The following is a 23,788-nucleotide window of genomic DNA, read 5'->3' as shown; positions in this document are numbered from 1 at the left end:
CGCTTAGGTATATCTTCATTTCGGTGCATTTTAGCTACAAAAAAAGTTTTTACTCAATGTCATAGACAATTAAATTTCCTATAATTTACTTTTGTAAATTTGGTTTCTAGAACTGATAGCTAGATGTAACATTAGAACGCTGTAATTCAGTAATGGGAATTGAATTATCTACAAAATGCATGCGATTTTTTTAACCAACCCTACGGTGGGGGGGGGGCGCATACGTGCGCATGCGCGATTCTGCCCTTCTATCTACCAAATTTGGTTCCAATCGGTGCAACCGTTTAGCCGGAAAGGAAGGTACGGACGGACCGACAGACCGTCCTCATCGAGATTTTGATTCGGATTCCTGGTGCTTCAAAAGGTGTATTTCCGTCAAAAAAGTGGGGTCATTTTTTACCCTAATGCAAAATTCCCTAAATTACAGGATTCTGAAGTTAGAAGTTTGACACACTTCCGGAACACACGCTTTTTTTAAATTTTTATGCATATGTCCGTAACTAGCAGTCCGGCAAACCCTAAAAACGTAAATTATAGGAAATTTAATTCTCTACAGCATTACTCTTATGTAACGAAGATATAAGCGAAAATCTGAAGAAAGTACCGATTTTTTTCGAACACATCCTTATACAGTGCTATTTATTTAGAAGTAGACATAGGGATTTACGTGTATTGTTTTTCCCTATGTCTACTTTCAAAAGACAAAATCTCTTCTGAAGGGCGCCTAATTTTAGGCAACCAAAATAACTTCTTAAAACAAATAAACATCTGGCTGTCATATTAATTAATTTGAATATTGTTGTTTTTGGGTTCACAGAAAATAAATCTCTTACGCACCTTAAACTGTTACCGGCACGATACCAATTGAGAATATCAACGTTTTCTTCAGTTGAATACAGAAGCCAAAGTAACAATATTCAAATTAATTAATGTGACAGCTAGATCTTTATTTGATTTAAGAAGTTATTTTGATTGCATAAAATTAGGCGCCCTTCAGAAGAGTTTTTATCTTTTGAAAGTAGACATAGGGAAAAACAATATACACAAATCCCTATGTCTGCTTCTTAATAAACCGCACTGTATATGTTGTGGTTGAGAAAAGAATTTAAAAACAATGTTATAATCCATATAGAATCTTTGGCACTTTTACAACGCCTAGACAATCTTTCACAAATCCATCAGTTTACAATCTCCCTGAAATCATCTAGTGCAAGTGACGGTGAAAAGTTTGCTGCTACTTACGATTTTGTTTTCCAGCAACCTAACCCTTGAAAACACTTTTAAACACACATAAAAAAAACTTTTAAAAACTCATCAAAACCCGCAAGAGTTATTCATGATTATTAAAAACTTTTAAAGATTTCTGAAGGCTTTTTGACACTGAAACATGTTACAGGCTTGCTTCTTAAAGCTGCTGAATGACTTTCGGGTTAAGCTTTCAGAAAGGCTGTAGCTTTTAAGCAAAACGCTTAGTGTGAAAGGCTCTTAGAGACTCTTTTGAAAACTTCTGAATACCCTTAAAGACCTAAATATTAATAAATGGCCTCAAAGGGCTCAAGGTCCGACATTTTTGACGGTTCTAAAAAATCCTTTAGATTCTAAAAGCTTGGATTTTAAATAAAAAAACGCAAATGTCAAGGAACCTTCTGAAAAACTCTTAGACAGCTTTTACTGAGTTTTAAGAACTCGTAAAAGTTCATAAAGGCACCCAAAGGCTGTAAAAGCTCTCAAAGTCTTTAGAAGACATTTGGAGTCTCTTGAAAATCTTGGGCTCTTGAGGGTTTTTGAACAAAGAAGCCTTGAGAAGATTTTAACAGATTTTTAGAGGATTTTGGAAATTGTTGGTGATTCTTGAATACTTCGGATATTCTTAAAGATTATTAAAGACTCCCAGAACGTTTACTATTGGTGAAAAACGAGAAGAAAGCACTTCAAATCAAGGCTTCAGCAAAAGTTTGAGGCACTCAAGCAACTAGATTTATTAGTGTTTAATGGAAGAAACTGTGGTGTATTTTAAATAATACGACTTTATGTTTATCTAAACATCCATACAATCGAATATAATGGCATGATGATACTTCTGAGATGATAAGATTTTAAAATACACAGTAGGGGTTGCATGTTTCGACTATCCAGGTCATGCTGAGACAGGAGTACGTATAGCGAACGAAAATTAAGAATTTATACCTGTTTAGACTAAAGTGATAAATGAGACTTCCGATTTTTTAATGCGGTTTATGCTTGAAAGTAGAATAGTAATAATGACTAACTAACCGTGACGCCGTGAATAAGTAAGGGTTTTTATTAGTTAATTAATTTGATTAACATTGCGTTTTTTGGTTTGTTTGATGACATGGTAATACATTTAACCTAACGAGCATTGAAAAAATAAATGTAGTTTGTTGAAACAAAATGAATTCCGATCGTACCAATGATAATAACAGGTCGAATTTAAAAAACCCCCTTGCCATCGAACATCTGACAATCGTTAATTTCTAACACCTGCAACGTCCGCCCTTTATCGAGGTTAAATTGTAAATCTGACATGCGTTCTATAATTTCAGAATCCAATCAAATGTTGAAGTGGACTGTTACACGAAAACTGCAATCGGATGAAGCTCCACGCGTCTATCCTCATCATCAGCTAACCGAACCCACGAAAACCAAACGGAAAAAATTAAGCAGTTCGCGAACGCGCAAATCGGATAGTCCGAACAAAGAAAATGGCTTCACCTCCTCGACACCGATTAAATCGGATAATCACTCCTGCGATCCGCTGAGAGACGTTAGTAATTTCTCACCTCCTGATAAAAATCGGAGACGCTCGAATAAAAGGTATAACGATCGAAATTTCGCGCACGGTGAGAAGAAGAAGAAAAAAAGGTGCGTAGACAACCACGATGAGGTCTTCTTCAAACCGTTCGATTTGGTCGATTCGCACATTGAAGGTTTTTGCCCCGACGCCGCGTACTACGCACCGACCCTACCCACTTTCGGAGCCGAAGATTCGCCGTGTCTTCTGCGTAACGTTCCACCGACTCACCTAAGCACATCAATAACTAGTCTGGATAGTAACTTGCTACCCGTTAAAAAGGTGAAAACGTCCGAAGAAGACAAAGTGAACGTGTCACCTCTAGTCAAACGATTGATCGATTTAAGGTTTTGCAATGGAGAAAGTCAGAATAACTCGTCGTTCATCAACGATTTGTCCATCGATCAACTTGTCGATGCCATTTTGGATACAACGGACAAGGAGGAAGGCGGAGAGAATAGCGATCGGTTGCAAGAGGAGGAGAATGATCTCAACGCCACGCACGAGGAAAATATGCTCAACGCCGAGCAAGAAGGGCGAGCTTCTACGTCGAACGATTCGGGTTTTAATAGCAACACCACAAAACACCACGAAATTGAGGCCGATTTTAAGTGTAAGTGCAACGAGCAAGAACCAGCGAGTTATACTTATCAAGGCACAGACTGTGATAGAACGATTATTAATCTCGGGGAGACTTTTAACGAGAGGTGCGTCGATCAGCAAGTGGACTTTACATTGAAACGTCAAAAGTGTATAAGAAGACGAAGGCCTAGTAATAAAGAAGAAGCTGAAGTCGTTACTTCTAGTTCGGGAGCACTGGAGCAAACGTTCTCCTTGGGAAAAAATTGGAGAAGGCTACGGCGCCGAACCAGGAGGTGCTTGTCTTTCGAAAATTCAACTCCAGACGAGAGCGTGTCCGCGTATACGCACAATGAGGATGTCAAAGGCACAATTGATCTGGCCCTTTCGTACGAGAGGAACCAGCTCACGGTTAAAGGTACATTACTATTTTGAATTTCGCGGAAAGCTTCTTTAAAAGGAAAAGAGTGGTTACTTAGCGCTGCTCGTTTACGTTGCCATAAAATTTTTTTATGATTTTTTTTCTCGAGGGCCACATTAGTTCAGACCATTTCCTTTTTATGTCAGTTTATTAATTGCAGTTTCCTAAATGTTTTGACCCACTTCGCGTTTCTCTTAGGCACGTTTATTTATGTTTACGGATTTCATTTATATGTACGAACAAATGGGCTTAAATTTTAATAATTAAATTTCTAAACCCTCTACAAAATTGGAATAAATTTTAGATCAACTCTCCAAATTGTTCGAAGTACTGAAATCATCGAAATGGTGACAAATGAGACTCTTTCTTAATTGCATGATCAGATGTTCAATTTCGTTATTTTTTGTATCAACGACGAAAAACTATAAAAAGTCTCTAATCTCTTTTTTTGCAGTTATACGATGCCAGGATTTGTACCGGCAAGGGGTGGAAGGACCAATAAACGCCTACGTCAAAGTAAGTTTCTACTTCCAAATATGTTAAATTGTCATACTAATAAAATATGCGTAATAAATACGCAGCGTGCAGCTTAACATTTGACTTTGGTCTAAATTTAAACGCACGTTTCCGGTAACGTGTATATAACTGAAATTTATTTCTGTTTCCAGATTAGATGTTAGGTTAATGTTACGCCGCGGTTCGGTTTTCATAAAAGAGTAGTATCGATTTCGCTAGCTGCGCGATGATATGTGTGTTTATCAGGAAAAATTAATTACTTAACGATTACTTTGCAAAATTTTGCTCGCGATACATATTCATGAAGCTGCAGAGGAAGCCACTCTAGGAAGCAGCACGAGAAGATCGATACTTCCTATTGCGTCATTGGTACCGACCTACGTCATTGTGACGGTAGTTTACGTACCGACATAATACAACCGAAATGGGTTAACGCGAATGGTCTACTTTCCAAGCTCAAATTTTGCTAAACCGCGATCTCGTAATAATAAATGCCAAGTTTCCTGGCAGCAACGTAATTTAAAGTCTACAATTATTACACAGATAATGAATGAATTTCCAAAGTTCTCGCAGCCAATTTTAAAACTCATTTCTTACATAACGAAGAGCAGAACTTTCAGTGGGTCATTGAGATGTGGGACGGGGGTAGATAATCGTAACAATTTAAACATTCGGTTTCAAATTTTAAGCATTTAAGATGAATCTAATAATTGGAAACATTTCATGTTTTTTACTTTTACTTTTACATTTCCAAAATATGTCAAAATTGAATTTCTAACCTTACGTCGTATACATTGTATGACGATTTTGACGCAATTACATAGTCAACTTTTCTTACCCCCGGCCTTTCAAGGTAAGCGAGCTAATTCTGAGTGGATCTAAAATTCTTATTGATTCTGTCACCCCAGAGCCACAGTGTAGGTTAATTGGAGGCAAAGTTTCCCCTTTTTGTCACTAAAAAAACACATTTGAAATTTAAAAAAAAATCTGAAAATAACTGAGATATCGCCGAAAATGCCAAATTTAAGCTTAAACGGTCGAAAATGGTCCTGTGGACACTTTTTCTCTGAGCATTTGATCTGTTATCAGCATTTCCAGAACACATTTCTTATAGACGCCATATTGGATTTTTACGGACTGTGACAGAGTACCAAAAAATTCATTTGAATGCATCGCCATCATAGCCATGTTGATTCATCTAGTTATCCGTGGATGTTGATTTTGAATAAATAATAAATGTACGTAAAAGTTTTTTTTGTCCTCTACCTCATTCCGTAAAAATCCAATATGGCGTCCATAAGAAATAAGAAAGTAGTAGTCTGTAGCTTCTACATCTAGTCCGGGAACCACTCATTTTGCAATCAGCGAATATCGATAGCATTGTTTGACCAGTGATTCCATGTTCCAGGCAATAAATCGCAGAATGATTGGGGGATGTTTTCCGAGAATTAAAATGTGTTCTCTTTTTTTGCACTAGTGAAAATGAATCAACTAGGGAAAAGAATTTTAAAGTAAAAAAATTCGGACCCCTCCGTCTCCAAAGATATTGAGATGTGGAAACATCTACTATCAAAATATAAATATGCTATGTCAAATCCATATGTTAACAAGAAAATGAAATGTGACCATTTTGTCACATCGTTTCCCGTTAGAATAAAATTGTTGTGATATTCTGTGAATTTCTTCATTCTTTTTCTTACCTATGAAATTTATCATCTAATAACTGCTTGTCACCCTTAACAATCAACTCACCTGTTAACATTTTGCCGCATATTTAGCAAACATCCTGTATATATTGAGACGTGATTTCAGGAGAATTGGGTCACAAATAAACAATGTATAGATGCGTAACGTAACAATTTTATGCAGCCTTTTACTCTGCGTATGCGCAACCTATTTTGGGATGTATGTTTAATTTATTTTTTAGGAACTGGTTTCCCTTAAAATTTCAGAAAAAACGGCTCATAAACAGAGCTGGGCAGTATTCGATTTTGTAAATACTTTTTAGTATTAAAATCCTTTATGTATATAAATACTTTTATGGAAGCAGTATTTGTATTTGTAACTCAAATACTTTCACAAATATTTAGTATTCGAATACTTAGCAAAGTATTTGGATACTTTGAGAAGAATTCAAATACTTCGCCTTTTTCACCAAAAATCGACTGCACCAAAATTTCTCGGGAAAACACTTTTTCTTATTAATTTTGGTGCGTAGAATCCAAAACAATTCGTACTTTTTCGATCAGATTTCTCAATCAAAAGTTATAGACTAGAAACCAATTTCGAAAGAAAATTCAAAGGGCTAGTAGCCCAATCTTGGAACTGTATAACATTCCTTTTTTACCAAAAATCGACTACACCAAAATTTCTCGGGAACGGAAAACACTTTTTCTTATTAATTTTGGTGCGTAGAATCCAAAACAATTCGTACTTTTTCGATTAGACTTCTCATTCAAAAGTTATGGACAAAAAACAAATTTCGAAAAAAAATTCAAAGGGCTGTAACTTTTGATCTAGTACTTGTTTTTAATCTAATTCTTATTTTTTAAAGTATTTGAATACTTTTCAATGTATTTGTATCTAGTATTCGCTTGTGCTGGAGGTAAAAGTATTTAGTATTTATAACCTTTGATTTGTGTAAAGTATTTACTATTCAGTATTCAAATACTTTTTGAAAGTATTCTGCGGGTCTGCGTATGCGCAATCTATTTTTTCAAAAAGTGCACAATATAAATAATGATCCAAAGGATTAATCCTGGTTTCCAACAGAGCCAATTTTATTTTTCTCTATCAATGCATTTAACAGTTTCCTCAATCAAATTTTGGTTCTCTTTGATCCAAAATGATCGCAGAGCAAGTTTTATGTTCAAGTTTTGGCTAATCAAAAATAAAAATGCGACAAATGTATCAAATTTATAAGTAAATAAACGGCAAAAGTGTAAAATTATGAGAACCGAAAAAATAAATTCTTTTGCTATAACTGTTTGACAAAAAAAATCTTTCCTTGGTGGAAGCCTCGACACCATAACGAACTAAATAGGTAAAAATCTGAAAGCGACACAGCCGTAGGAACGGACAAACGGTCGGACGGATGCGAAAAGTTGCCACAATAGCACTTTTTTTTAAATTTTGCTCATACGCGCAATCCATACGTTTTCAATTTTCTTTTATAAGAACCATCTTCTGTTAAAATTTCAGAAAAATCGGTCCACAAATAAAAAAGTTGACTTTGCGTAACCGCGATCCATTTTCTGACGTGTGTTTTAAGTTCGTTTTGTGAGAAGCCTTCAGTTAAAATTTCCGAAAAAAATTTCAGAAGAAAAACTTCTGTCTTCAGAGAAGATCGTGCCTTCACGTTGGTTACGTGCAAATTGTTCTGCATACGCCATTACTGTTATACTTGACTTTTGTCTACCTCTCAAATAAAATTTTGACCCGCAGCACCCACCGAAATTTTCGTGTGGGTTCAAAATTTGAACACTTTTGTTCAAAAGGATGTTCAAGGTTTTAACCTGTAAAAATTAACGATTTTCGGCGTTCTAGGAACTAGGATCTGAATGATTTCGAGTCACTGGTAAAATGTGGTATATAAAATGATCAAAATCGGATTAGCGCTTATATTAATACGCGCAATCAGTTTCTACATCTTTGCCGTTCTAACACATACTATTTGAGGTAGAAGGCAAGTGGGTATCCAATCCTTTTTATAGTTCACCACCCGCGCTGACAAAAACTAGCTACCCACTTGCCTTTTACCCCAAATACCATGTGTTAGAATGGCAAGAACTTATTCATTTTATACGAACTATAATTGCGGCATAATTTCGGTTGATTTATATCATCGTATAATTATTTCGTGGAACACAGCCAGGGAGGGTGCTTTACAAGCATCCACTTCAGAACACTTTAGGTTATTTTAGGGTTTCCAAATTCTACCTTTAGTGTGCCTAGCGGCGCACGTTGGACATTCATTCCCTCAAATGAGAGAATAAAGTAGTACGAAGACCGAAAATCGATTTTGAATTACTTGTGTTTAGTAAAACTTTGTATTACAGAAAAGGAAACACAAGAGTTACGAATAATGTTATAAAATGAAATAGGACACAACCATCAATCACGTCAATAGCATACGTTTGATCACCACTAATTTTTCACGAGAAAAACGAAATCGATGTTAATTCATACCCTCTTTCCCTTCTGAATAACAAGCAGGTCGACGCGTAGTTGTATTTAAATTGCAACGTTTCTGTATGTAATGCTATCATCAGGTTGATATCGCAAATTTTAGTGCTCGAAACACGAAATCATTGCTTATTAGCTTAATTACGAAATGTGCTTCGTATGGCTTCCAAAGAACAAAATGTTGTGGAAGCACAAACTCGACAATTGAACAAAACCAATAAAATGGTTTAAGTAGTTTACATGGTCTTGGAGCAAAGCTTTGTCGTGGGCAGACCGACAGACACATGAATAAAATTGCGATATAATATTATTTTGTGATCGTTAAATGAATTATAATTAACTATTTTGTACGTCTTCTTCAAAACCCATTAGTGGAAGGTTATCTGTCTGCAGATTCCATCGTCTAGGTACAAAGGTCAATGTTAATGTTAACTTTTCCAAAAGCCTAGATACTGAGTGTTTGATAAAGTGATCAAGGTTTGCGTGACCAATGAACTAATGCAATTTTGCATTTAGCATAAGTCAAGAAACATTATTTTACATGCTAGGTCGTTAACGTGAATTCCACCTAGGAAAACTCATTTGCGACCCTTAGTAACATGCAATTTCCTAAACAGCATTTTTCCACGTAATTAATTGCACGTTCCTAATACGATAATAAGCACCTTTCTACGTTATGTAACATAAATGTGTTTATAGGTAATCATGGCTGATAGAACTGGTGACTTGCAGAAGAGACGTCACGGTTTCATACAGCGAACCGTGGTCCACCAGAACTCCTCCAGACCTTCATTTAACCACTCCTTTAGAATACCGATTTGCAAAAACAACATTAATAAACGATTGCAAATCGAAGTTTGGCACCGAGACCGCAGTTGTAGGTAAGTGAAAACGTTCATGACCAAAATGCTTCCGTACCAACCGTACGAATCAACAGTTTTTTCTGCGCCATCGCTAAATTTTTTTGTCTATTTTTCCCATAATCGTTTACGCGAATGCGGTCGGCATAATAATTGTCCCCCCATAGATAGAGCCATCGGAAAAATGGCAAAGAAATAGGAAACGTGGAGGAAAAAGCGCCTCGAGCGTCGCACTACTGCGCGCACTACGCAAAATCGGAACCGGATTCAGATCGATATTTAGTTTCCGCACTCTTAGACAATACCCCACATAGGAAAAGCGTTTTTCACTTCTCGCTGCTTTTCCGGACGGTGGTTGAAAGGAAAGAGCAAATCTAACTGGAAACGGTCGTGCAGGAAGATGTGTTTACAGCAGAACCTGGAGCTCCAGTCTTACTTTTACTGACCTCCTGCTGTAATCAACACCCCCGTTTTAGGGGTATTGTTTTAGTGCGGAGCCGTTGTGTTACTGTGATCGGTGATGATGACTATAGTGTCTTTTTAGTTAGTATATAAACAATTTTTTTCTTTACCTTTAAATGTTGTAGTGAGTTTAGACAAATTGTGATTCCTTCAATGCTAAATTAGGAAAAAGAAAACGGAATGAGGAAAATTGTGGAACTTTGGTGTGTTTGAAGATAGTAAAACGTAATGTCGTTCGTTTCGCAAACGGCAGCAGTTTGTGGTAAACGATCAGGAAGGGCAACCGGCGATCACTGTGAGGGACATTGTTGTTGCCGTCAAAGAAAATGCAGTATTATTAGCCAATCGTCTAGCGAATCCCCTGTACGAGAAGCATGACCCCAATCAACATCACAACAGTAAGCCCTTCAGTTTATCCTTTGGTTAACACCTAACCTCAATTGCGCGTGGTAGTAATTACATAACGTGACCTAAATTTTGTTTTGAACAGTATCAATCGTATAGTCAAAGCCATCCCTTCAGGTGTGATTGATCGTGCCTGACAATGTACACTCAATTACTCTCGCCGTGAGTGCGACTATTCACGTGCCATTCGAACAGATGACCCGCATTTTATGGATAAATGTGGGCCCTCAGGTCGACCCTCGGTAAAGGTGAAGTAAAAATATTACGTTTATTCCGCAACAGTTTGCCCTTTCGGGAAATCTCAAATAGGTTGTGAAAATATATTCCTCGAGTTTAAAATCCCTTGGCTCGTTTCCACTTTTCCCAAAGTAAAAATGGATTTTTTAGTTCAGCGTTGCGCACCCTTGATTATCCTATTAGCAAGTGTTGGGGCGATTGCAGATTTTTATCGTCTGAAACGCACATCCTACAATTATTTCACCCTTTTTGGTGGCGTGAATTTTTCATTGACGTGGATGAGAAAATGCGTCGCAGGCGAAAAACAAAATACACAATGCAACCCCCACGAGCATGAATGTGCGTTTTCATGTACTACGTTAAATCTAATTTGTCTGCATCGAACGTTGCTTTGGCCTTTAGTCCGAATGGCTATAATATGCTACATCGATCACAGTCAGTCAAATGCGGAATTTCTGAAAAGATTTACCTACGTATTTCGTTTATTGTATTATTTATTGTATTTCTACTCCTCTCTTCACGTCAGTCTATTTGCTTTTTGTGCTCAACTTGAAACGCGTAGTAGTAGTTGTTCTAAGTTTGATGCCCTTTCACTTTTAGACGCATACGAACTTGCGTGCTAAAAGAACATAATTGTAATATGGAATTTGGAATTAACTTGTTCGATGTTAAGTAAATAATAAGGGAGTAAACTGAAATCATTAGCTAATTCACGTAACAGTGAAAATCATTTGGTAAGTTAGACTGTACACATAATTCAAAAGGTTAATTAGCAACATTTGTTGTAGTACCGAGTACCTAGATTGACAGGGAACCATTCTAAACGTACAATTACATTGTACCCACAGCACCACCACCAAGTATTTGAATTGCAATCCATCCCCTGCCATTAATCAGTATAGAAAGTTCCCTGCAAGGTACTTAAAAAACATATTTTGCACCTTATCCTACGTCACTTAATATTCTTCCATTTACAAATAGTGCAACTTTAGATCGTTGCCCTCCGGCTTCCGTATAACATTTTCTGTTTTTATTAAATTCAGAATTACATAACGTTTTACGTTACCAACGAGTACTCGGCAACTATTCTGTTTTTCTGTTCTGTTCTGTTTCTTATTTCTTGTGTAGGTACATCCGATATGTGATACATCATTAGAAACCTCAATAAAATGCTTTTCAACTGGCCCCAATAATAAGGTATTACTGTAACATAATAGATATTTAAAATGAGTAACGACAAAATTTAGATGTATAACGTTAACTCAGATCGACCGGGAAAAAACACTTTCCTATAGAATTTCAAACAGTTTGAAGATTGGGCTACTAGAGCAAAAGTTACAGCCCTTTGAATTTTCTTTCGAAATTGGTTTCTAGTCTATAACTTTTGATTGAGAAGTCTGATCGAAAAAGTACGAATTGTTTTGGATTCTACGCAGCAAAATTAATAAGAAAAAGTGTTAACGACTTTTTCTGTCATATAGCACAAACTCTAATAAATAATAACCCACAAAACAGAAACCGACATTACATCCCAAAAATGAACAATAATCCCCATACATTTGTTTTGCTTCCATTTACCACTAGTGAACTATCAGTCCTTATAATTTCCAAATTAAAAAATAAACACTCAACCGGCCCGGACGGGATACCACCAGTACTTATAAAACAAATTTTACCATCAATAATATCCCCACTGACATACCTTATAAATCTGTCATTTAGCATGGGAGAATTCCCAAAAATGTTAAAAATCAATAACGTTATCCCCATTTATAAAAAAGGAGAGCATAAGTGTATACACAATTATCGTCCTATAGCCCTCAGCTCCACTTTCTCTAAAATATTTGAATATTGTTTCATTGAACGCCTCCAAAGCTTCATTACAAAACACATACTAATGTCGAAACAACAGTTTGGTTTTCAACCGAAATGCTCAACAACAGACGCTCTACCAAATTTTTATTGTAAGCTAATTAAATATATAGACAACGGAGAATGTCCAATAGGGATCTTCTGTGACCTTACAAGGGCCTTTGATTGCGTACACATTGACAAGCTGCTCTTAAAATTAGAGAATTATGGTATCAGAGGTGTTGGACTCAGCGGAATCTCTTCTTTCCTTTACAACAGGGAACAGTACGTTTCTATTACCGGACTAGTAAACGGCACCAAGCAAATATTTAAATCGCAGAATAAAGTTACAAATGTTGGGGTCCCGCAGGGATCGGCACTGGGACCAACGCTGTTTCTGCTGTATATAAATGATCTACCCACTTTCCTCGGGACAGAAGCACCCCATTTCTTATATGCGGATGACACGTCATTGCTGGTGTCCCATAAGGACGAGAAATTACTCACAAACTTGTGCAATAATTACTTGCATAAGCTTAGTGTTTGGTTCAAGGAAGCTTCACTTGTTCTAAATGCAAGCAAAACCAATTATGTTCGTTTTCATCACTCACAAAAAACCATTAACCCTGTCGCTCTACAAATAGAGGACAACACTCTGCAAGATGTTTCCACCACTAAATTTTTGGGTCTACATTTTGACAACCACTTAAGCTGGAATGTACACTGCTCCAAACTCGCAGCTAGATTGAGTTCGGTTAATTACCTAATTAGAAATCTCAGACGCGTCTTAACTCTAAATCAACTCGTTAATATATACCACTCGCTTGTGGAGTCCATCCTACGATATGGGATATGTCTATGGGGTTCGTCTACTCACTCGCATGCTATTTTCATTGCCCATAAGCGCATTATAAGAACAATTGCAAACGTGTCAAAATTTCATTCGTGCAGAGGTCTCTTTAAAGATCTGGAAATCTTAACGGTTCCTAGTTTATTAATTTTTGAAAATTGTAAATTAATCTTCACCTATTCTCATAAACTGATTAGGAACAAGGACACACATAGCTATAATTTACGTGATAATGACCTTTTCCAAATCCCCACTTTTAAAAGACAATTAACCGCGAACTCTCCCATTGTTCTTGGAGTACAAATGTATAACAAGCTACCTCACTACTTAAAAGGCTGTGACACTCTAAAACTGTTCAAACAAAACCTGTTAAAGTACCTGATTCTTAACCCATTTTACACCACTAGTGAATTTTTTAACTTTAATTGTTACCTAATTGTTAGTTTGTAATTGACTTGTGCTATACATACGTTTTGTTGGTCTATGCACTAAAAAATATATTATTATTATTATTTATTTTTGTCCCGAGAAATTTTGGTGTAGTCGATTTTTGGTAGAAAAGGAAGGTTATACACTGCCTTTTTTTGAGGCGTGAAAAAAAAATTCTCAGATCGACCCGGAAAAAAAATTTCTTATAGAATATGGCCTGTAGAATCCATAATTTCAAATAGTTTTAAGATTGGGCTACTAGTTCAAAAGTTACAGCCCTTTGAATTTTCTTTCGAAATTGGTTTCTAGTCTATAACTTTTGATTGAAAAGTCTGATCGAAAAAGTACGAATTGTTTTGGATTCTACGCACCAAAATTAATAAGAAAAAGTGTTTTCCCGAGAAATTTTGGAGTAGTCGATTTTTGGTAAAAAAAAAAGGAAGGTTAAGTATTCAAATACTATGCGAAGTATTCGAATACTTCTCAAAGTATTCAAATACCTTGCGAAGTATTCGAATAGGTACTAAATATTTGTGAAAGTATTTGAGTTACAAATACAAATACTGCTTCCATAAAAGTATTTAATTACAAAGTATTTGAATACTTTAAAGGATTTGAATACTAAAAAGTATTTACAAAATCGAATACTGCCCAGCTCTATTTGCAGACGATTGTCGAAATTATAACCTATTTTGTATAGGAATAGGGCCCCACTAATATGTTGAGCCCCTGGCCTACAGAAACCTTAATCCGGCCATGTTTCATTATTCCGAATGAAAAGATTGAAGGAGACATGAAACAATGAAAACCAATAAATTGTACCTTTATGGAATAGTATATTAAAACAGGAGTTTCGAACCTGAGCCGCGCAGCATTTTCCCATTAATAAATCTCGTTTTTCATTAATATTAATTATAATTTTTAATAAAGATCGATTTCTGAGAATACCACCCACTAACACGAACAATTTGAACTCGCTTGAATAGGTTTATTATGACGTAGATCTATTTTAATGGCGGAGGGGTGGGGAACTTTACTACAGCAATAAATTGGTCTGGAGATTCTGGTGCAATATCTAGACATGTCAATGAGTGATGAGTATTTATTTTCTCAAAATGTTACATTTTGGAACGGTTGGAGGTGGGTGAATCTTTATCTTCACTATCCTTGTCCCCTAGTCTATTAGTATTAATTGACCTTTATTTGCAGTTAAATGCAAAATTAACAAAATAAAATAAATTCAATGTAAAATATAAAAAAACCTCGTTAAAACATTTTTGGTATGGAATTGTTGCTAGAACAGATGTCGCATTAGCTTTTTGAATTTCCAGACTTATACGTTGTTTAAGAAATTCAGTTGAACGACCGTTTAGATTTCTCAAAAATTTTCCGTCCTATATCCTTATTAATAGAAGACTTAGCTGAAGGACACCAAGCTCAAAATGTCTCTACACCAAAAGGGCAGAAAATGAATCGATCAGTAAGTTCAGAGTATTTGATTGCCTTCTTTGCAACCTTACCACCCTCCTTTGATGAAAGACTAATGTTCGTTCGGTTAACTATGCTTTATACGACTAATAGGGGAAAAGTTGTCGAGTCCTCCTTTGTTGGGGAGCATTCCTAGGCTAGGCCCACCGGTAATACGTTCTTCCTCACAAATGTTTAGTTAGTTACAATGATCTTGTTCGGTATGAAAATTTGAATGGTCGTTCTTTCTCGAAAACTGTCAGTTTCTTTGAAGCTTTTTTGGTTATGCGGGGGAACATTGTACCGGGCGATGTGGAATAGAAGCGGATCAGTTCGTAAATATTCCTCGAGAATAATACCCTTTAGTACACGAAGATTTGATTATCATTCTGCAATGCTACTACGAAAGTAGGTACTATGAGTTATAGGGAGAAAGTTATTGGTACTCCATTTTTTGTGCGCAGTAACCCCCCCCCCCCTTTTTTGCCAAAACCTATAAACAGTGCGAGTGTAAAGTCTAAAACTATCGCTAAATCTTTTATTAAAAACGTTTTTGAAAAAAATCCTCGAACACGTCAATTTTTATCTTAAATGAGACTAAAGGATCATCTTTTGTTTTTGAGAGATGACGTACGCGATAATACACTCTATTTTTATACTGAATTTGGAAAGAGCATGAAATTCTAAGATCAAATACTGATACTGTATTCTGAAATATTCGATATAGTATCAATTGAGGGGATGTGGCGACCATACTAGAACACAACAAGAAGTTTGGGAGTAAGTCAATAACAAGTATCCTCATCCTGATAAAAAAAACCCATCACAATAGCGACATTTCAAAAATAGGTTACTGAGGTTTAATAAAAAAAAAATTACCCTCAAAAAATTAATAATTTATCACAGCGTTTTCACTTTAAAATATTATTACTTCAAATATTAGTAATTCCTTTTTGCATCTTTTCAACCCTTAAAAACCACCCCTTATAACGATGTAATGCTTAAGAAACTACTTTAGCAGATAAAATTACGTACAAAAAAATATATAAAATAAATACATATAAAGGGAATTTTGGTAAATGTATACAATGGGAAAAAAATAGAATCAAATGCATGGAATCGCGATAGGTACTTAGTATCACGCCATGGAATAGATGGCTGTAGGCAACCAACATACACGTGACAAACTGGAGCTGTTTTAAACTGTTACCACCCTCATACCATGTTAATTATTCAACTTTATCGTCTTGGTGTTAAAAAATCACATGATGCTAATAATAAAGATAAAGACTAATAGCTAACCCTAATATGACATTAAATAATCAAGTTACTGTTTCAATAGTAGACGCAGATTATTATCATGTAAAACAAACTCGTGTTGAGTTGAGTTGTCTATTATAGCCATCTATTCCACGACGATTATCCTGGCGATTGTCGTCCCGGCGATAACCACCCCGGCACGGACTTCCCGGCTTCGATTATCCCCGCGGTTTAAACCTGACGATGGGCAATCCCGGCAACAATTTACATCCCGGCTTACATTAATTAAAATGCGGTAAACATATGAAGCAAATTCATGTTAATTCTATTGCAACAATTCAACGTTTTCTTATTTGGTATTTGTAAAATGTGACTGTGATTTTTTCTGAATTCTGAAGAGGAACTATATTATCAAATTGAAATTATGCCATTTATTAATAGGTAGGTCAACTTTTCTGGTATCCACCTGCGTAGGTAAATAGGTAAAACGCAATTTTATAAAAATGGGTCCTTTGCACCGATGTCACAAGACGACTTATTTGAGTTTCCTTACATATTACGGTTTCCCAATAATAATAATAATATTTATTCAAACCACTTTACAATAAATATAATTTTGTTTGTGGCAAATCAAGAGAGCTAAATAAAAGTATAGGACAAACGAATGACATACAACATACAGGACTAGTTGACTACAAGGAGGCCCAATCCATGTACCTACTCTAGAGTTGAGTAGAATACATGTGAGATAAGAACTTTTATTAGGGAAGATTTGAATTGGGATAGTTTCAGGGTTTTAAAGATTGCCGGAAGTTTATTATATAATTGGATGTCAATTGACTTGGTAGATGAGAGTTTGAACTTTTTGTCCTTCCATCTGCCTGGGTACGCTTCACTCACATAAGGCAGCCTTTTTTACAATTGCAAACAAGTATTTTTAAAAGGTCTTCAGATGCAGGCAATTCCTTCTCTTTAACCCATTTTGTAGCATTTTACAAGACTTATAACAAGACTATTTACATTAAATCCCTTGAAGTTGAAAACTTTTAGTTTTAAGAGAGGGTGGGCTTAAAGGGCTTAAATGTAAGTGTATACACGTTTTAAATGTCTATAATGACTCACTTAATTTTTGTCGTAGGTACAGAAAATTTCTGGTGAGCAAAATGTTTGAGAAAAAGATATATATTGATACTGTATCATTTTTTTACGTTCCTCCCGTTGTTTTGAGACTATGTTGAAAAGAAGGGCATTTTTCACAAAATTGCAGAAATTCGTTTTTCACTTTTAGCTCCAATTATTTCAAAATTGGCCCATCAAACTTCTAGAATGCATTAATAATCAATAACTCAAGACGGATGGACCGACTTTTATGATCTTTGATTTGTTAGATTCCTGTCCGACACGAATAGCAGAATAACTAAATATCGAAAAAAAAACACGAAAAAAACATAAAGAAAGTTATTGTAAAAGTAAATAAGAGAACTATTGACAACAATCGTCAAATCAAATGTTTTTAATCTTACCAACGGTCAAATTAAAAACCATCAAATTAAAAAGTGATAGGAATAGGTCGCGATTTTGATGTAAATCACGTGTGTAATATAATAACCAAGCTAATAAACGCTTGCCGCCGCTTACAATACGCAATACTTCAAAATATTTAAAGTGTGCACATTGTAATTTTGCAACAAATATTCGGAAATGACCTCTCTTCAAAGAATTTTAAATGTAGATAGATAGATAGATAGATAGAACTTTATTGCTTTTGAAGTACAGAGTATACTTATAGCAACTGAGTTAAGTTTTTGCTTATTATACCTAACAAAAAATAATAATAATACTAATTAGCTTCATTATAAATGCCACAAAATAAATGTAACCTAGCAATTAGTTATTAATAATTAATATGATTATAAAATTTGAAAAAAGAAAATTTGATCATTCATTTAAAATAAAGCTTCTCAAGCGAAGAATATTTAAAAAGTAATGGACTACAGCTTTCACATTATCTTTTGATATATCATTAAGAAAATATAAAAGGTTTTCACAGTTACTAACAATTTCCGTATCCAAGGTTAGACCCTGTCGAAGTGGCACGCACTCAAAGAATACATGCTGGAAAGATTGTATTGAATTACTGTTACAGATACTGCATATGTCTGTAAGATCTATTCTGTAAGTAACACCATCAAAAGTTGCTTTAAACCTTCGTATATTTGAGGTCCTAATTTGGCACATAAATTTAATATATTTGAAAGCTAAATTGTTAAAAAGTAAATAGTTTTTTGATATGCCAGGATTTACAAATTTGTTGTAAAAAAGGGGAAAAGCTGACGTGGCAACAAATAAAAGATCTTGTTGGATGCATGTTGTTAATGAGTTATCTAACAATTTACTTTTATTTTTCTTAAGGTGGAATGGTGAAGCTAATGAAGGAATGAACTGTTCGGAACAGTTGAACTTAGCAAAAAGATCTTTCATTTGTCGTACCCAGTTGTATCGAGGATCGGCGCTATCTAAAAGAGCGAGCTGTCGCCTAAAACAGATGTGAGGAAATCTGACCCTACTCATTGTTAAAAGTTTAATTAACCAGGTTATAGATAGTTTGAAAATAGTAAATGAAAGGTTTGTTATTCCGAATTCCAGGCGTACGATACTGTCCGGAGTGTTAGCTGGTAAAAGAAACAACTTTTTAAAGAACTCTATTTGAACGCGTTCAAGGATGTCTAAGTAGCGAATACCCCAAATTGGGGAGTTATTTAGTAGTACCCCAAGTATTAATGAATTATATAGGGACATTTTTGCCGACCACCTGGTCCTGTTTGATTTAGCAATAATTCCCCTGACCATCCCTGAAGCTTGCTTTGCTTTTAAGACCGTGTCTTCTGCCATTGTTCTGAAAAAAGTTGAAGACGTAAACGAGACTCCTAAGTAAACATATTTTCTACAAGTTTCAATTTTTTCGTTATGAAAAAAGAAGTTTTGATTAATTGGTTCACTGCCACCCCGAGAGAAAATTAAGACTTTTGTCTTTTTGCGATTAACGGTAAGTTGGTTTAAGGTCGTGTATTCCTCAAGTGCAGTTAGTTTTCTTTTTAGACCCGACTCCGTGTCGGAAAGAACGACGGCATCGTCACAATAAAGTAAGGCTAGAATATCAGAAATACCATCAATATTTACCCCTGACAAGTTTTTGTTTCTAAAAAATATTTCGAAGTCTGATAAAAAAGCGGAAAATAACAAAGGGCTTAAAGGTTCGCCCTGAAGAACGCCTACTGAGACTGGAAATTCCTTAGTTAGCTCGTTGTTACTATTAATTTTGAAGTTAGCATTCTCGTAGAGCACTTTAATCACCGAAATCACTGTGGATGAAAATCCAAAGGTGTGCAGCTTTCTCCACAAGAGGTCATGAGAAACAGAATCAAATGCTCGTTTAAAGTCAATAAAAAGAGCATATATTTTGCGTCGTTTTAAACGGAGATGTAGCTGTGTTGTTGTTATCAAAGTAAAAATGTTATCTGCACAACCTCTGGACCCTCTAAAGCCGCTCTGGCATTCCGGAATTAATTGATTTTGTTCAGCCCATTCTTCCAACCTAATTAATAATATTGTAGAAAATAGTTTTACAATGCAATTTACTAACGCGATTCCTCGATAATTGTTAACATCATCCACAGGACCGTTCTTGTGTAGCATCGTAAGAACAATGTTAGGTACCCCAACATTTTGGGATATCGCGATATTCTAAAATTTTATTGAAAAACGAACACAGATATAAAATCCAATTTGATGGGAGTGCTTTGTAGAACTCGTACGGTACTCCGTCTTCGCCTGGGCTTTTGTTGTTTTTACAGCGAGCTAATGCAAGGTGGATGTCATTCAATGAAATATCCCTATCTAAAACAGGATGTTTTGCATCAAAAAAGTTGTATTTTAGTTCAATGCGAGGATTAATTGTAGAACTATAAAAATTTTCCCATGTTTCGGCAGGCAGCCCTAAATTGTAGTTTGCACCTCTACGCAGTTGTCTAACAGTGCGCCAAAAGTCAGCTGATGATCTAATTTGGGTTAAAGCTGAAAATGCTGCCCTCTCATATTCACGCTTCTTTTTTCCAATTTTATATCTAAAAACTTTTTTTGCTTCAAGAAAACGTAAACGAAAGGAATCGGAAAAACTGTTTTTCTTACAAAGTTTGAGAGCACCTTTCACAGCTTTCTTTGCTGAAAGACACTCTGTGTCAAACCAGGGTTTACTTGATTTGTTTAAAGTATTATTAGAATAACGGATATTATGCCTTACCATTTGACATGCATCGGCTGAATCCCAAATCGCAGTGATTAAGTTGTCATGTGCTGACTCGATATTTGGAGTAAAAATAATTTTAGGTGATAAACGCATAGTATTTTTAAAAATATTCATTGCTTGGGGATTCCACTTTAAACTGGATTTATTTATGGGCCGATTGGCTTTGTTGTTGATGTTATGAGATGGTCTAAAACCGCCTACACATAATGAAACCCTGACAGGGAAGTGATCAGACGCACTAACCTCACATAGTACCTCAAGATCTCTAATAAGCGACAGGCTCTGATTCGAAACCCATGCCAAATCGATTGTACTTTTCCCATTTTTATTAACAAAAGTAAATTGTGCTGGTTTGTCTGAAATAGTTCTTCCATTCAGTAAAGATAACGAGTTTTCGTGCATATATTCGATAAGAGTGCGCCCCCTCCTTTCCAAAGTATTGTCAAGAAAGCTGGCATGATTATAAAGATTGGTACCCAAAAAAACATCTGCAGGTGGGGATACACCATTTCCAATTCTACAATTAAAGTCACCTACGGAAATTATCATAACACCTGGGTACAAATCGATGCAATGCATTAATGCTAAATGAAAATTCTCTAAAGTATAAGTAATATCGTGTTTTCTATTAAAGTATACACAAATAATTATGAAATCAATATTTTTGTTTTTAACATAAACAGTTATCCACCAAGGCGACGTATCCAATATGACGAAGTGTAAACTTTTTTGTAAAAATAACGCGAGGCCACCACTAGCACGCCCGGATGATTTTTCCCTAGTCGCCTTAGAATATACTGAAATGTAATTTTCACAGAAAAAACTGGGCAGGTCTGCAGGATCATTAGTAAGCCACGTTTCACAGAAGAAAAAAATATCAGCAGGTATTGTTTGTAAGTCTAGGGAATTTAAATTGTTAAAGCCGGCTACGTTCCAAAAGAAAAGACTGAGTGGTTGCTATGCACTTTCATCCACGTTAGATTTCTTTGAGTCATTTTGTTGAGGTGAAAGCGAAGCTTCAGATGAATTTCTTTTGTTTAAGCCAGAAGGACCAGCTTTGTCGTCTACTACTATTGAGGGAGTATTCTGAACGTATCTGATTGTCAAGTTTTTTTCACCATTTTTAATGCGGCGATCAAGCTCATTTCTTAAATTATTCATAAATTGGATCTGAGATGGCGTTTGATCATGTTTTATAGAGGCATACGGATAAGGTGATTTGCTTATGTTGTGTTTGTTTTTCAGCACATTTATAACGTCGGTTTTGCTGTTTAAAGTAAGTCTCAAAATTTTCTTTTCGTGACCCATACGCTTTAGATCTGTGATCTGTGGAGTATGAGGATTCGGCACAATACTAGTTATAAAGTTTGTGGCCGCTTGCTTTTCATGTAAGAGGTCTGATTGTTCTGGAATTCCTCTAATAATTAGATTACGTTCGCGTCTAGCTCGATCGTTTGCTTCTGCCAAAAATTTATTGATGGCTAATTCGTCAGAATTTTCCACCTTCTCTACTCTCGCATTGAGGACAAGAACATCAGATTGTAGGACAGATATTGTTTGTTCGCAACGATCAATAGCCTTTTCATTTTCAACAACGCTCGTGTGAATTGACTCAATTTTAGTATGAAGTGACGAAAACTGTTCCATGATAGATTTAAATTGCATATCGCTTATAGACGAAACTTTGGAGTCAAGTTGATTACCGCCTGCCTGCGATGAACTTGAGTCCTCGTATTTGCTGCATAAGTTGCAAGTGAAGCGTTGCATGGGTTCCCCAGCGGGCGTCTCGAAGAGTACCGCATTTCCGCAGGCAAGATGAGATCGCTTGTTGCATGTGTCACACATCTCCGAACTTATCCGAGCACCAAACTCGCGAGAGCACGAATTACAGAAACCGACCATGTTGGAAAATGTTGTAAACAAAATCTTTCCTAATGCTATTGAAATTGAACACTTTTCACTTGGTTGAGTGTAAAAATTTAAGCTGTACAAACTTCAAACGATTAATAAATTTATTAATACCAAGTAATAATAATCACTAGGTACTTTAATGACGATATTTTGTTCGCAAAGTTTAGAACGCGTGAGCTGCGATGTTTACACGGCGATCGCAACAACTCAACTTTTTAATGTACACTGTGTGCTTACACAACGAACTACACGTACCCGTCACGTAAGAAGGCGAAAGATCCCGCATCCCCACTTTCAGTTCATCTGATTGCGATTAAACTTTAAGGAATACTTTCTGAGTTAGTAAAACACTTTCCAACATTCCCACGGGAACGGGAACAGGAAAAAAACGGGATTTGATGCTTTACAGTCGAAAAGAGGCTTGACTTTTAGAATGTAGGTTTCTTTGAAAGCATTAAGGTATACGTCGAATGAATTTCCGGAGGTTTCCGCGGGAAAAATTGGGATTTCCCAAAGGTGCTACGAAGTTCGCCGGAACTGCTACTACACAAATAAACAAAACTGAAAATTTTAATTAAGTAATTAGGGGGTTGTTTTCCCGTAGTAGGGATCGATCTTATTTTCATGATAACTCGCTCTAATACTAAATACTTTTTTAAAAAGGAAAGAATATTTTAATACTTCAAAAAAGATTCTAGAGGTTTTTCTCGAAAAATGCAGTTTTCCAGGTATTTGACTTTGAAGTTCTTTAATTTAGCGTTTGACGAACAACCCATAGCTCGGTTCGTATTGGTCATTCAGCCATCAAAAATCATTTACTTTGTTTTTTAAAAGCTAAAATTTTGTTCTCCACAATTTTTTTAAATAATGTGCATACTTTACTAGTTTTTTGCGAATAACCAATTATTATTTACCTTTTCTATGAAAAACTGATACATTCGGCCGCGAATAACAAACAAAAATGTATAGAGCACTTTTTGCTTAGAACTAATTTTTATATTGGAACCACCCAGGGTAGAGGGTGAAAGCGCCCTTTGATCCTTAGGATATTCCCTACATAGTACATAATGTCCTAAATTTCAAGTTAATCGGTTCATTTTGCAAAAATGTCCAGGTCAGAACCTCAAAACCCACTATCACTATACCGTTTTTGGGTTACAAATACAAATACTAGAAATTACATAAGAATTTTGAAATGTTAGCAAAAGAATGCGTTAGATTCTTTTTAGAATGGTAT

The 23,788-nt window shown here is 35.7% G+C and overlaps 1 protein-coding gene across 3 annotated transcripts in view; it reads left to right on the top strand.

The window, feature by feature from the left end:
* Positions 1-23,788, top strand: part of LOC116167013 — a 53,436-nt gene that overhangs the window by 8,309 nt on the left and 21,339 nt on the right. For all 3 annotated transcript variants that reach the window (XM_031482247.1, XM_031482245.1, XM_031482248.1), the window contains exons 2-4: positions 2,565-3,809; positions 4,267-4,328; positions 9,213-9,394. In XM_031482247.1, coding sequence (XP_031338107.1) covers positions 2,576-3,809; positions 4,267-4,328; positions 9,213-9,394 — 1,478 coding nt within the window. In that variant the 5' untranslated portion in view covers positions 2,565-2,575. The remainder of the gene's footprint in view (positions 1-2,564; positions 3,810-4,266; positions 4,329-9,212; positions 9,395-23,788) is intronic.

The sequence above is a fragment of the Photinus pyralis genome, unplaced genomic scaffold, assembly GCF_008802855.1.
Source record: "Photinus pyralis isolate 1611_PpyrPB1 unplaced genomic scaffold, Ppyr1.3 Ppyr1.4_LG3b, whole genome shotgun sequence".
Lineage (NCBI taxonomy): Eukaryota > Metazoa > Arthropoda > Insecta > Coleoptera > Lampyridae > Photinus > Photinus pyralis.
This window is presented reverse-complemented; position numbering and strand designations above follow the sequence as displayed.